Source organism: Scyliorhinus torazame, chromosome 7 (genome assembly GCF_047496885.1).
Source record: "Scyliorhinus torazame isolate Kashiwa2021f chromosome 7, sScyTor2.1, whole genome shotgun sequence".
NCBI lineage: Eukaryota > Metazoa > Chordata > Chondrichthyes > Carcharhiniformes > Scyliorhinidae > Scyliorhinus > Scyliorhinus torazame.
In genome coordinates this window covers 113,199,835-113,213,751 of record NC_092713.1, presented here as the reverse complement: position 1 = coordinate 113,213,751, position 13,917 = coordinate 113,199,835, and the positions used below count along the sequence as shown (strand labels likewise).

At 50.2% G+C, this 13,917-nt stretch overlaps 1 protein-coding gene across 2 annotated transcripts in view; it reads left to right on the top strand.

Moving 5' to 3' along the window:
* The window catches only part of LOC140426469 (podocin-like), a 96,231-nt gene extending 87,662 nt beyond the window's left edge, over positions 1-8,569 (top strand). For both annotated transcript variants that reach the window (XM_072511283.1, XM_072511282.1), the window contains one exon: positions 6,444-8,569. In XM_072511283.1, the coding sequence (XP_072367384.1) occupies positions 6,444-6,725 (282 nt within the window). In that variant the 3' untranslated portion in view covers positions 6,726-8,569. The remainder of the gene's footprint in view (positions 1-6,443) is intronic.
* The last annotated feature ends 5,348 nt before the right edge of the window (positions 8,570-13,917 follow it).

Genomic DNA, 13,917 nt, shown 5'->3' with positions numbered 1-13,917 from the left:
TGTCTGACCCCTGCCCACGGTGGCACTTTCCACTGTGTATACCTAGGTGATTTCTGCATGTGAGCTGGCCATTTTGTCACATGGTCCCATCGAACCCATTGGGTGGCAGAGGTGGGGACATTGGGCGGGGGTCTCGGGGTGGACAAGGATGGGGTGGAATACTGGGCAGTGGTGGCTGCCCTGGGGTCCCTGGCCCAAGCTCACCCCTAAGTCCACCTCCCCCCCCCCCCCCTGTCCCCAGTGCCCCCTCTGCAGCCGGCCCAGCCCAGCCCATCCCTCACACCCTTCTGACAGAGCACCGAGGCAGGTTGAAACGTGTGAACAGGTGTTTATTGTGAAACAGTGAACAAATATGTAAAGGCTTGTGCCTTAGCCCCTGACACTATACTGTGTGCTGCACCCGTGCCAACTTAACTGGTGTCTACCTTTCTGGCCTTACGGGCCCTAATTTTACATCTAGATGAATCCCCAGACTGTACATCAGGAGTGGAGGCGGCCTGCTGCGGTTCCTGCCCTGTGACCTGGGTCCCCTTTGGCGGCCGTCTTCTGGGGTTACCGGGCCTGGATGGGCCTGGCTGCTTCTTGGGTGTCTCGGGTGACGTGGTGCTGCCCTGTTCTGCCTGCTGCCCACCAGATGCGGCAGGGACTGGAAGGGGTTGGGGGGGGTCCGAGGCTCTGTGGTGTTCCGTCAGCGGCACGGACCCCATTACCTCCTTCTCCCTTGGGGTTCCCAATGGCCCTTGGGCTGCTCCTTGGGATCTGAGCGAACTCCTGAGGCTCCCCAACCACCTGCTGCTGCCAATCCTGGAGGCCCACTGCCGCCTCCAGTAGGGTCTCAAAGCTCACAGCCATAGAGAACAGGGCATGGACCACCTCCCCGTGGGACGGTGCCTCATCATCTACTGACTGTGTCACTACCCTCTGGGACTGTGCCACATCAGCCAGTGACTGTGCCACCTCCCTCTGTGACTGTGCCAAATTCTGGGTTCTCCACTTCTAGATCGGGTCCCGTCAGGATGTCGCCAAATAATGTTGCTAACTTTGCCTTAGTTTAATTGCTCTGTTTATCACCTTTGCTCTTGAGTCGCCAGGTATCTTTATGATACCGCCACGTGGTTCAAGTCCGAGTAATGATCAATAATCCAATACACCGCTTAGTAAGATTTAAATCAAAGCACATTTCTTTTTTTTTTCTTTTTTTAGAATTAACAGCGCAGAAGGAGGCCATTCGGCCCATCGAGTCTGCACCGGCTCTTGGAAAGAGCACCCTACCCAAGTCCACACCTCCATCCTATCCCCATAACCCAGTAACCCCACCCAGAACTAAGGGCAATTTTGGACACTAAGGGCAATTTAGCTTGGCCAATCCACCTAACCTGCACATCTTTGGACTGTGGGAGGAAACCGGAGCACCCGGAGGGAACCCACGCAGACACGGGGAGAACGTGCAGACTCCGCACAGACAGTGACCCAGCGGGGAATCGAACCTGGGACCCTGGAGCTGTGAAGCAATTGTGCTAACCACCATGCTACCGTGCTGCCCACAGTATACACAGTAATCACTACTCATGTACAAATTCTACGTCTAAGCTACTTCTACAGCTAACAGGCCAATACTTAACTTGGAACTGGCCCACCAGGCCAGGGAAACGAATGCCCTTTCATTCGGGTTCTGAGCCTGCGGGATTCGAAGTTGGTACAGATTGGTAGCTAGGAGCGCCCATCTCGTAGCGAGTGTTGAAGTAAGACTTACTGGATATCGGTGGCGGCTGAACCGGTCACTGTCAAGGGTTGGTTCGCGTTGCTGAGTGACCCGGTCAAGAAGAACGATTTGAACTTGGAGCTTAATTCTTATAGTCCCCAGGGGCTTCCCGCCTTTCGGGGCGGACCCTGTCCCTGGTTCCAAGTGATTGGACTTTGTCCCAATCACTTGGTTCGATTTTCTCCAATGCTGGAGCGGTTCCCTGATCGATGGGCGGTCTTGAGGTGGTCGTTCGCCCCCCTTTGTGTAGGCTTCTGCTGGCGCCAAAGAGTCTGGTTTGGCTTTATGTGTCTAAATGTTGCTCATTGTTCCCGGGGATTGCTCATTAATATGCAGATGGCTGGTGTTTTGTTATGCTGATGGTTGCTGGTATCGATCTAGTCTGGCCTTTCCAGAGGTAAATACACACTCAACCTGCAGCTGCTTATTTGTGTCCTGTTGGCTGACTTTCCCATCAGCCTTTGCCGTTCGCCATTTTAAATCGGGAGTTAGCCAATTTAAATCGTGAGTTAGCCATTTTAACTGGCTACACCCTGGGCTGGTGCTCCGGGATGTCTCGGGCTGCGGTTCATCACTATCCATCAGCCCTTCCTCTCTGCTATCCGTTTGGCATTGGGGATAGGGTCGGGGACATCAGAAGGGCCTGCCTCATTACCAGGTGATCCTGCAAGGCACAAGACATGATGCATGATTGGATCTTGGGTTGTGGTGGTGATGGGGAGGATGTGGGATGGTATTTGAGGGTGGTGCGGGGGGTGTGGGGGTTGTGCCACATGTGCCATGGGGAACTCAGTGTGGTCTCACTTGCTCGCCTGATGCCAACTCCGCCTCGGCGACTGCCCTCTCTCTTGGACCAACCAACCAGGCCAAGTGCCTACTGCTCTGCTGTGGTGAGTGGTCACAGGTCCGGCGGTCCCCATCTGGCCTTTTCTCCCTCCCAGCGGTTATGCACCGCCATCTCCTGGGGGGAGGGGACCCAGAAAGCACACAGTGTTAGGAAATCGGATGGATGCAGCGTAGAGGTGGGTAGCTGGTGGCCTTTGTGGCCAGGACTCCCGGCCATGGTGGCTGATATAGGTGCCGGCATGTGGTGTAGGGTGGGGTGCGTGCACACTGCCGGCGGGTAGGTACAGTCGCCCTCCGGGTGGGGGTTATGTGTGTGTGGGACAGGCGTTAGTGCCAGGGGCATGATGCTGCGTACTCACCACGGCCATCCTGAGGAGGTTGTGCAGTTATTTACGACACTGCTGGCCGGCCCTGGGACTACGGCACTCACAGCCTCTGCCACCTGCGCCCAGTACGGTGGCAGGTGGCAGCCTCCTTCCCACCTCAGGGTACAGGGTAGCTAACCTCTCCTCCATGGTGTCCAGCAAGGTCTCCAGCTCTGCATCTGTGAACTGCTATCTATGCTGCCATCTTGTTGGCTGGGATGAGTGTGTGTGGGGAGTGGAATGCTAATATGCGGTTGCAGTTTGCCCCTTGGCTGTCAATCCCGCCCCAGCAACTTGGACACTGCTTTTCATTGGAATCGCTAGTGTTCCACGTGGCACCGGTGTTAGCCCATTAACGGTTCTGGAATTACTTTGGGACAGGCGCCAATTTTGCTGTCATAGATGTCCACCGAATCTGTTCCAATGTCAACAGTCTCTAAAACGGAGAATCCCTCCCCAGGTCTTTTCCTTTTGTTGACATGTTATGGGGTTACAGTGGGATGAATGGGGAATAGACCTGGATGGAGTGCTCTTTCAGAGGGTCGGTCCAGACTCAATGTGCCGAATGGCCTCCTTCTGCACTGGAGGGATTCTATGATTCAATGATTAAGAAGTGAGTGGTTGTTGAGGCAATCTAGGCCAGAACGTTTGAGGAATTCAGAGGCTTGAACTTTCAAAGTGAATACTTAAAGTTCCTCATGAGGCAGACAGAATTCAAACAGAATATTGTGACTCACAGTGGTCACTGACATCTGTCATTTAATATGCAGTGTAGTGTGTTTGACCAGTTTGCTGTAAATTCATATTTAGTCATAGATCATCGAATTTACAGTGCAGAAGGAGGCCATTCGGCCCATCGAGTCTGCACGACCCTTGGAAAGAGCACCCTACTTAAACCCATGCTTCCACCCCATTCCCTGTAACCCAGTAACCCCACCTAACCTTTTTGGATACTAAGGGGCAATTTAGCATAGCCAATTCACCTAACCTGCACATCTTTGGACTGTGGGAGGAAACCGGAGCACCCGGAGGAAACCCATGCAGACATGGTGAGAAAGTGCAAACTTCACTCAGTCTCCCGATGCCGGAATTGAACCTGGGACCCTGGAGCTGTGAGGCTGCAGTGCTAACTACTGTGCCTCCGTGCCACTCTAATTTACCTAATGTTAAAGTATAAAATAGAAACTGTGAATTGATTTACTTGTCTGACTTTGTAAAGTTTATTTTGTTTGTTTAAAAGCATGGAATCTCGTAATGTATTTCTCCTGGTAGTAACTGGGATGACACACTTCGTCTACTTTAAGCAAAAAGTAGTGGCCCCGAACAACATTTACAGTGAAGCCTATACCATGCTCACATGTTTCCTCTGAACTTTTCCCCTGCCAGATGAAACTGTAATGTTTTTCTTTCAGTGATGTGCTTTCGCCAAACTTGGTCTCTTGCAGGGAATCTTTGTCAATGTTCACCCTATCAAGTTCCATGTTGATAACAGCTGTCTCGTGCAGATCTTTCATCAGCCACAAGTCATTTGTCAGTGCCATGCACATAATCCTGACATTCCAGCTTGCCAATCAAAGTGTTGGCATCTTCTTTCTTTTGATTGATTTCATTTTTTTGCCTGATGTGATAGATTCCATTCATTTGTTGTGCAGAGACTCTGTTAGCTCCAAGCGCCCATTGAAGAATATGGACCTTACTCATTGAGGCTGCCCTTTGATTGGCAAGCTGGAATGTCAGGATTATGTGCATGGCACTGACAAATGACTTGTGGCTGATGAAAGATCTGCACAAGAGGCTGCCCAACTTGAGATGGGTGTTGGCTAACCAATAGTCAGTTAGTCCTTCCTACCATCAGAAACAACCGATTACAACTGTTGCCTATTCTTTATACCAATTGAGTTGGGCTTATTACTTGTAAATGCTGTCATAATATACACCAGTATATCATGGTGCAGACACACACTGATGGACACACAGTGGGACCAATCAACATACACATACACCGCAGCCAATCACCAGTGAGAGCACACGCACTATAAAGACAGGGGGCATCAGAGTTCCCGCTCATTCGAGTAGCAGCTAGCTAAGAGCACAGAGCTCACAGCCTGCAACACAGACATTCACCATGTGCTGAGTGCATCAACTGGTTAGGACAAGGCAAAGATCTTTAATTAAAGCTGGTATCGTATTTACCCACATTTCAAGTATGTTTAAATAGTTAACCTTTTAATAAAATAATAAATGCACTACTTCAAGTGTTGGTGACCTGTATGTGATCCAGAACACTCAACACATCAAATGCTGTCTCCCATGTTGTGCTAACACTGCAGCAAAACTGGAATGTCCTCTCCAGGGCACAAGCCTGGGAAAGATTTATGGAAACCTTGGACTGGCCAAACGTCAGGGTCTCCCCTCCCCGGCTCTCCACAGTTGGATACAAAGGAATGCAAAGAAATATGTTTGGCAGCAGTTTGGTGACAGAGTTGCCGGAAAGATGACATATCTAGATTCTAGGGTTTACTCTCTTAATCTTCAACTTTCCAGAGATATCCACAAAGCTGTAGAGCTATTCACACATAACTGGGAGTTTGTGTATCCAACAGCTCAATGTGATGAATCTAGTATGTGGGTGAAGAGTTATCATGCTTTCCACTTTTGTATGCCTGTTTGCTTCTTATTTTCAGTGAAATGGTCGCAATGTGAAAAAGAGAGCCATGTGTAAGTCTCTTCCTGTACACAGCCTATTAGCAAGTTTTCAATTGTGCCTCTGCATGTGGACACGTGGGAATTGGATCACTCATGGCCCTCGGCTAAATCTGCAGAGGAACTCAGAGGAGGTCTGGCCCCCAGGCATACAGTGTAAAGACCCACCAGCATGTGGACATGGCTTGGCACTCTTTAATTTAACCACGACTTGTTGGTTTAGCTCAGCATGTGAGATGAAGATGCTCCAGTCCAGTGATATGAATGGGAACACTGGAATGTGAGCAGCACTCCTTTTACATGTTGCCACTAGTGGACTGAGAGGGTGTGTGAGAATGGGAGGCAGGTTATTCAAAACGTTTCTGTTCAGAAGTCACTTTAAGATATATAAAACATGGCAATAGGACAACTAAGAAATGCTAACAATTACCCATTTCTCTTTATAACACCTAAATGATTGCAGACATTTTCTTTCGGACCCCTTGTAGTTATTTTACAAAGAAATATAATTATGTAGGTCTTTTTGTCTCTAGAAATGATGATGGGAGAAGGAGCAAAAACATAATGGTAATATTAATACTGTATTGGAAATAGAAGGAAAACTTACCTTTATTAATTGTATGAGGTGAATTTACATTTTTCTTACCATAGAGATGGACCAATTTAATGAATTATTCTTCACCCTAAGAACTAATGAAAGTATGAGTTCTTCAAACAGAATGATTTGGCGCAAGCCTAACTCTCCAATCTTTGTAAATAAATTGCAGGTGATTGCAGCTGAAGCTGAAAAGGAGGCCTCAGAAGCTCTGAAAACTGCAGCGGATGTTCTGTGTGGATCTTCTGCTGCTGTCCAACTGCACTACCTTCACACACTACAAGCTCTTTCTGCTGAGAAAACATCTACTGTCATCTTACCTGTGCCTTTTGAACTCCCTAATGCCATGTCAACTGTTACCCAGAAACCTTTAGTGGGCACTGCTGCCACTGGAGCACGAGACACAGCAGAACCTCAGCTGCGGGAAACCAAGACTGACTCTCCAATGTTGTAGTGATGGAAATGACTCAATTCGAGTTGACAAGTATTATATACTTTTTTTTATGCCAGATATATAGGCACCGAACTGCACAGCCAGCCACCAATATTACAGAAGAATAATCTGCAAATTAATTCTGAGTCAAGGCAACATTTTATTGCAAGTGTTTTGCATAAAATATTCAACGTTCATGGAAGTTAAGAAAAAAAACAGGGTTAGTACTTAATGAAGTCAGGTAATAGAGAGCAACAAGTTCACAATCAAAAGGAGTGGGACATTAAGATACAGATCCCTTGCCACAGACTATTATCAAATAGAATGCCTTGTACATTTGTCAAAGTGCAAGTTGTCCTTGTTACCATCATAAGTGCAATGTCGGCTACAATATATGAATGCCTACAGGAAGATTGTGGGAAGAGTAAGCATTATTTTAAGAGCTGTGTTCCAAAGCTGACAGTGACTAAAGTAAGTTCAGCTACAAACTGTTATCTGCAAGAGGTCACAAGGTCCTGTGTAATCATATGACTTACACATCTATATCTCATGCATTTTTCCTATATTATTCTTCAATGCTGTCTGCAACCATTATAATAACTTTCCGGTTGCCTGGCAATGGCATCAGCACTTGGTACATCTCCTCTAAACCTATCCCCTCGCACCTTAAATCTATGCCTCCTAGTAATTGACCCCTCTACCCTGGGAAAAAGTCTCTGACTATCCACTCTGTCTATGCCCCTCATAATTTTGTAGACCTCTATCAGGTCGCCCCTCAACCTCCGTCGTTCCAGTGAGAACAAACCAAGTTTATTCAACCTCTCCTCAAAGCTATCAGGCAACATCCTGGTAAATCTCTTCTGCACCCTCTCTAAAGCCTCCACATCCTTCTGGTAGTGTGGTGACCAGAATTGAACACTATACTCCAAGTGTGGCCTAACTAGGGTTCTATACAGCTGCAACATGACTTGCCAATTTTTATACTCAATGCCCCGGCCAATGAAGGCAAGCATGCCGTATGCCTTTTTGACTACCTTCTCCACCTGTGTTGCCCTTTTCAGTTACCTGTGGACCTGTGCAGCTAGATCTCTCTGACTGTCATAGCTATATTTGCCGCCCAATATTAGTTCCTACAATTCGGTAGGGCCAGCACCCCACAGCACCCCAGAAAACCTCCTGTAGAATTCCACTGGGTACCCATCTGGCCCCGGGGCCTTGCCCGACTGCATAGCCTCCAATCCCTCCACTACCTCAAAGAGCCCAATCGAGGCTCCCAGATCCTCCACCAATTCTTCCTCCACCCTTGGAAACTCCAGTCCCTCCAAACACTGCCTTATCCCCTCCACCCCAGCTGGGGGTTCCAACTCGTATAGCCTGCTATAAAATTCCTTGAACACCCCATTCACCCCTACTGGGTCTAAGACCGTGCTCCCCCCTCTATCCTTCACTCTTCCTATCTCCCTCGCCACCTCCCATTTCCTAAGCTGGTGTGCTAGCATCCTGCTGGCCTTCTCCCCATACTCATATGCCACCCCTCTCGCTTTCCTCAACTGCCCCACCGCCTTCCCGGTAGACAACAGACAAAGCTCCACCTGTAGCTTCTGCCGCTCCTTCAACAGAAGATTGCTGAGCATTTACCTGACCAAGCTGCTGCCTTTATCTCGACTCGTAGAATTCTGCTCTTGGTTGAGTATTGAATTCTGAGATTACTAGCTGTTGTAAGTATGAATTGTTCGTAGCTTAGGTAACTATGTAGTTAGGGAATTCAAGGGCTAACTCATCTATATCCTGTATTTGCCAAACTGTATCATTTACTAAAAACTTGTATTACCCTTATTCTTTAAATAAATTGCGTATATATTTTACCATACAGATCCTTGTCTATTTTCATAAATAAGTGTGACATTTAACTAAGGCACATCATATTCTCACCTCTGAGGCTACTGGAGGATGACTTACCCATACCCGGCTCTCAGAATAAGAAAGATTTAGCTGCAGTTACGGATAAGATAGCCCCCTAAGTGATAGTCTCTCTCGCATACTGAAGGTAGTGAAAGTAAGGAACATTGTTGATACTATAATTAGACATCCCAAAAAGCGAGTCTTACTTTAGATATTGACAAGACCTTGTCTGGTAGCTTACAACCTCAACTAATCGGGAAGATCTTAGGTAGAATACTCCTAGACTGTCACACACCCAGGTCCTGATAGATGAGCAGCTCGCTGCCTTCCCATAAGCAGTGCCTCGTCTGCTTGGCCCATCTCAAGATCTGTTCCTTGTCCAGGAACCAGTGCATTCGGCGGCTCATTCTTCAGCAGCTTCCTCATAAGCGCCCTGTGCGCTCTGTCCACCTCCAAGGAGCGAGCAAATGCCCCTTCTCTCAGCAACTTTGAACATATGTGCCACATATGCACCAGCATCCATTCCCCCACTGCCCTCCAGCAGACCGACAATCCTCAGATTCTGCCTGCGCGATCTGTTCTGATCCTCCACCTTGTCCTGCAGCCTCTTCTGATGGTCCTTCATCAGCCCCAGCTCTGCCGCCATCGCGGCTAGCTGATCATCGTGCTCAGCCACCGCCTCTTCTACCTTCTGGATCGCCTGGCCGTGGGCTTCCAATCTCTGCTCCATGCTATCGATCCCCGCCTTTATCAGATCCACCACCCTGGCCAGGTCTTCCAGATATTCCTTTCTCTGCTGAGCAAATTTCTCATGGAAAAAGGCCACAAGTTGATCCGTTGACCACTAGGCCGGCAGTTTCGGTCCCTGAACTTCCGCCATATTGCCCTCTGTCACAGGCTCCACTCCCGTTTTCAACAAACGCTCTCTTCTTTTCAAACCACTTCTGTCCACAAATCCATACACTGCTGGGGAACCGTTCTCTTCTACTTCCCCAACACCTTGTTTTATTGATCAGATCCACCATAAATCGGGAGAAAAGGCCCCAAAAGTTCACCATGAGCGGGAACCACCAAATGTGCGACCACTCACTCCATGGTCGCCACCGGAATTCTGAGACGGAGCACTAATGAGACCTTCCATTGTTCCCTGTCAGGTGAAGACAAGTCACAATGTGGCAGATGTCATAGAACCAGTGGGGGAGTTCCAAATCTGCTTGTGCTAACAAAGTATGCGAGTGATACTCTGGAGCTGGCGTGCCACTGGCCATCTCGCTCCTCCAGTCGTGGTGAGGCGGGGCCTTGGATGAAGGTAAGAGTGCAGGTTCCAGATCCGTGTGTCATGGATACCAGAAACATTACGGGCTCGTCTCATCAGAAAGTGAGCTGTTGCAGCCAGAGTGCCCATTGAGGCTCCACTGCAGATGGCACCATGCAGCTCACTGAGCAAACATGATGGCTATGATGGTTGAATGTACTGATGTTGTGCCTGTCTTCCACATTTACGCCATCCACAGGAGCCGTAGGTGACCCCAAGTACCCTAGTTAAGATCCCAGAAAGACATAGTTCCTGCACCAGCTACACACTCTTGGAATGAGGCACAAACACAGATACTCACCTGCCAAACACAACATCACACTGTTGTCAGGAGGTGGCAGAGGCAGAGAGGTCCCAGATTATCAACAGTGAGAGCATTGCCTGAGACCAGGACCATGCTGAGACAGAGGCAGATGACACGACGATCCTTTGGCGTTGTCTATCAGATGCCTGATGTCCAGGATACATGTGGAGATCTGGTGGAGATCCATGAGGGTCTGTGTGTCATGGCCTCTATCACGGAGGAATCCATGCGGAGCATGGGGACTGCATTGACTCTTAACGCTGAGCGCACAGCCTCCTCCATTGAGAGAGTGGCAATTCTCAAGAAAAGACAGCTCCAGAAACACCCTCAATGTTTCCAGGGGTCAGGCTCGAACCTGAAAACCAGCACTGCCAGTGTGAGAGATGCATGAGGCATCTAAGTGCCGTCAATCAACGGTGAGCAGGGAGGTGCAAATGCCTCTCACATTGGCGGACAAGCTGCTTATTGTCTCTGTGGGCTCCTCTCAGGGCTCTCTGGATGAAGCCACCAGCTCCTTCGCTCCTCTGCCAGTGGCCGCTGCATCTAATGATGCCACTTTTACTGGGGTTCCTTGCCCTGGGCTGCATGCACCCTTCCCGGTGGAGTCACCTCAGGCTCCTCCAGCCAGAGGTTTTTTTTTAAAAAAAATGTTTATTCAAAATTTTCAACCAAATACTCCAGAAAGAAAGAAAGAAAATCAAAATTGTACATAGGAAATCAAACAAGGATACAGTAACCCCATTTAACCAATAAGTACAAAAGTGGGGAAAACGCCCCCTTTTAACAAAAACATTAAACATCGCCCCTGTCATATGTGCCCTATGTACTACTTTGAACTGTATTAGGCTGAGCCTGGCGCATGAGGAGGAGGAATTGACCCTGCCCAGGGCATCAGCCCACAGACCCTCATCCAGCTCCTCTCCGAGCTCCTCCTCCCACTTGCCCTTCAACTCCTCCACCGAGGCCTCCTCCGCTTCCTGCAGCTCCTGATAAATCGCCGAGACCTTGCCTTCTCCAACCCATACACCCGAAATCACCCTGTCCTGAATCCTTCGTGCTGGAAGTAGCGGAAATTCCCTCACCTGCCGTCTCACAAACGCCCTCACTTGCATATATCTAAAAGCGTTTCCGGGAGGTAACCCACATTTCTCCTCCAGCGCCCCCAGGCTAGCAAGAGTCCCATCTATAAACAGGTCCCCATCCTTTTAATTCCTGCCCGATGCCAACTTAGGAACCCCCCATCCATCCTGCCCGGCACAAACCTATGATTATCCTGTATCAGGGACCAAATTGAGGCACCCACCTCACCCCTATGTCGCTTCCACTGCCTCCAGATCTTCAATGTCGCCGCCACCACCGGGCTCATGGTGTACCATGTCGGCGGTAGCGGCAACGGTGCCGTCACCAGTGCCCCCAAGCTAGTACCCACACAAGACGCTGCCTCTAGCCTCTTCCACGCCGCCCCCTCTCCCTCCATTGCCCATTTACAGATCATCGCCACGTTAGCTGCCCAATAATAACCACACAGATTCGGCAGCGCCAGCCCGCCCCTGTCCCGACTGCGCTCCAGAAACACCCTCTTCACCCTCGGGGTCTTGCTCGCCCATACAAACCCCATAATACTCCTGCTTACCCGCTTGAAAAAAGCCTTGGGGATTAGGATGGGCAGGCACTGGAACACGAACACGAACCTCGGGAGGACCGTCATCTTGACCGACTGCACCCTACCCGCCAGGGAAAGTGGCAACACATCCCATCTCCTAAAGTCTTCCTCCATCTGGTCCACCAACCGTGTCAAATTGAGCTTATGCAGGGCCCCCCAGCTCCTAGCTACCTGGATACCCAGGTATCGAAAGCTCCTCTCTGCCCTCTTCAACGTCAGCTCCTCTAGCTCCCTTTCCTGGCACCCCACATGCTCTACAAAGAGCTCACTCTTCCCCACGTAGAGCTTGTAGCCCGAGAAGTCCCCAAATTCCCTAAGGATCCGCATGACCTCCGCCATCCCCTCCACTGGATCTGCAATATATAACAGGTCATCAGCATACAACGACACCCGGTATTCCTCCCCTCCACGGACCAACCCCCTCCAGTTCCTAGACTCCCTTAATGCCATGGCCAGCGGCCCAATTGCCAGCGTGAACAGCAAAGGGGACAGGGGACACCCCTGTCTCGTCCCCCGGTACAATCTGAAATATTCTGATCTCCGCCGGTTTGTAGACCCGCTCGCCACCGGGGCCCTGTATAACAACCTGACCCACCCTATGAACCCTTCCCCGAATTCAAACCTGCTAAGCACTTCCCATAGGTACTCCCACTCCACCCGATCAAAGGCCTTTTCCGCGTCCATAGCCGCCACCACCTCCGCTTCCCCTCCCACCGAGGGCATTATAATCACGTTCAGGAGCCTCCGCACATTCGCATTTAACTGCCTGCCCTTCACGAACCCCGTCTGGTCCTCATGTATCACCCCCGGGACACAATCCTCAATCCTCGTAGCGAGGACCTTCGCCAGCAACTTGGCATCTACGTTAAGGAGCGAGATCGGCCTACACGAACCGCACTGCAGTGGGTCCTTATCCCGCTTGAGAATCAGCGAGATCAGCGCCCAAGACATTGTCGGGGGCAGAGTCCCTTCCTCCCTTGCCTCATTGAAGGTTCTCACCAGCAACAGGCCCAACAAATCCACATACTTCCTGTAAAATTCATCCAGTCCCGGGGCCTTGCCCGCTTGCATGCTCCCCAATCCCTTAACCAGCTCCTCCAGCCCCATCGGGGCCCCCAGGCCAGCCACCTGCTCTTCCTCCACCCTCGAGGACCTCAGCTGATCTAAGAACCGCCGCATCCCCTCTCCCCCCTCCGGGGGCTGTGACTTGTGCAGGTCGCCATAGAAATCCCTAAATATCTCATTTATTTTAACCGCACTCCGCATCGTATTCCCCCCCCCCATCCCCGATTCCTCCAATCTCCCTCGTCGCCTCCCTCTTACGTAGCTGATGCGCCTATCCGACTCACCTTCTCCCCATACTCATATACTGCCTCCTGCATTTTCCTCCACTGAGCCTCTGCCTTCCCCGTGGTCAATAACTCAAATTCCGTTTGGAGGTTCCATCGCTCCCTCAGCAGCCCCTCTTCGGGGGCCTCTGCATAGCTCCTGTCCACCCTTACTATCTCCCCCACCAACCTCTCCCTCTCCATCCTCTCTCTCTTCTCCCTGTGAGCCCTAATTTAAATTAGCTCTCCCCTAACCACATCGTTCAGAGCCTCCCAAACCACACCCACCTGCACCTCCCCATTATCATTGGCCTCTATGTATCTCTGAATGCACCCCCGGACCCGCCCACAAGACTGCCAACAGTCCCACATCCAGGCGCCATAGCGGGCACTGGTCCCTCTCCTCCCCCAACCCCAACTCCACCCAGTGCGGGGCGTGGTCCGAAATCGCTACAGCCGAATATTCCGTTCCCTCTACTCTCGCGATCAGTGTCCTACTCATCACAAAGAAGTCTATCCGTGAATAGGCCTTTTGTACGTGGGAGAAAAAAGAGAACTCTCTGGCCCCTGGCCTGGCAAACCTCCACGGATCCACTCCCCCAATCTGGTCCATAAAACCCCTTAGCACCTTAGCCGCAGCTGGCCTCTTACCCGTCCTTGACCTGGATCGGTCCAATGCTGGGTCCAGTACCGTATTAAAG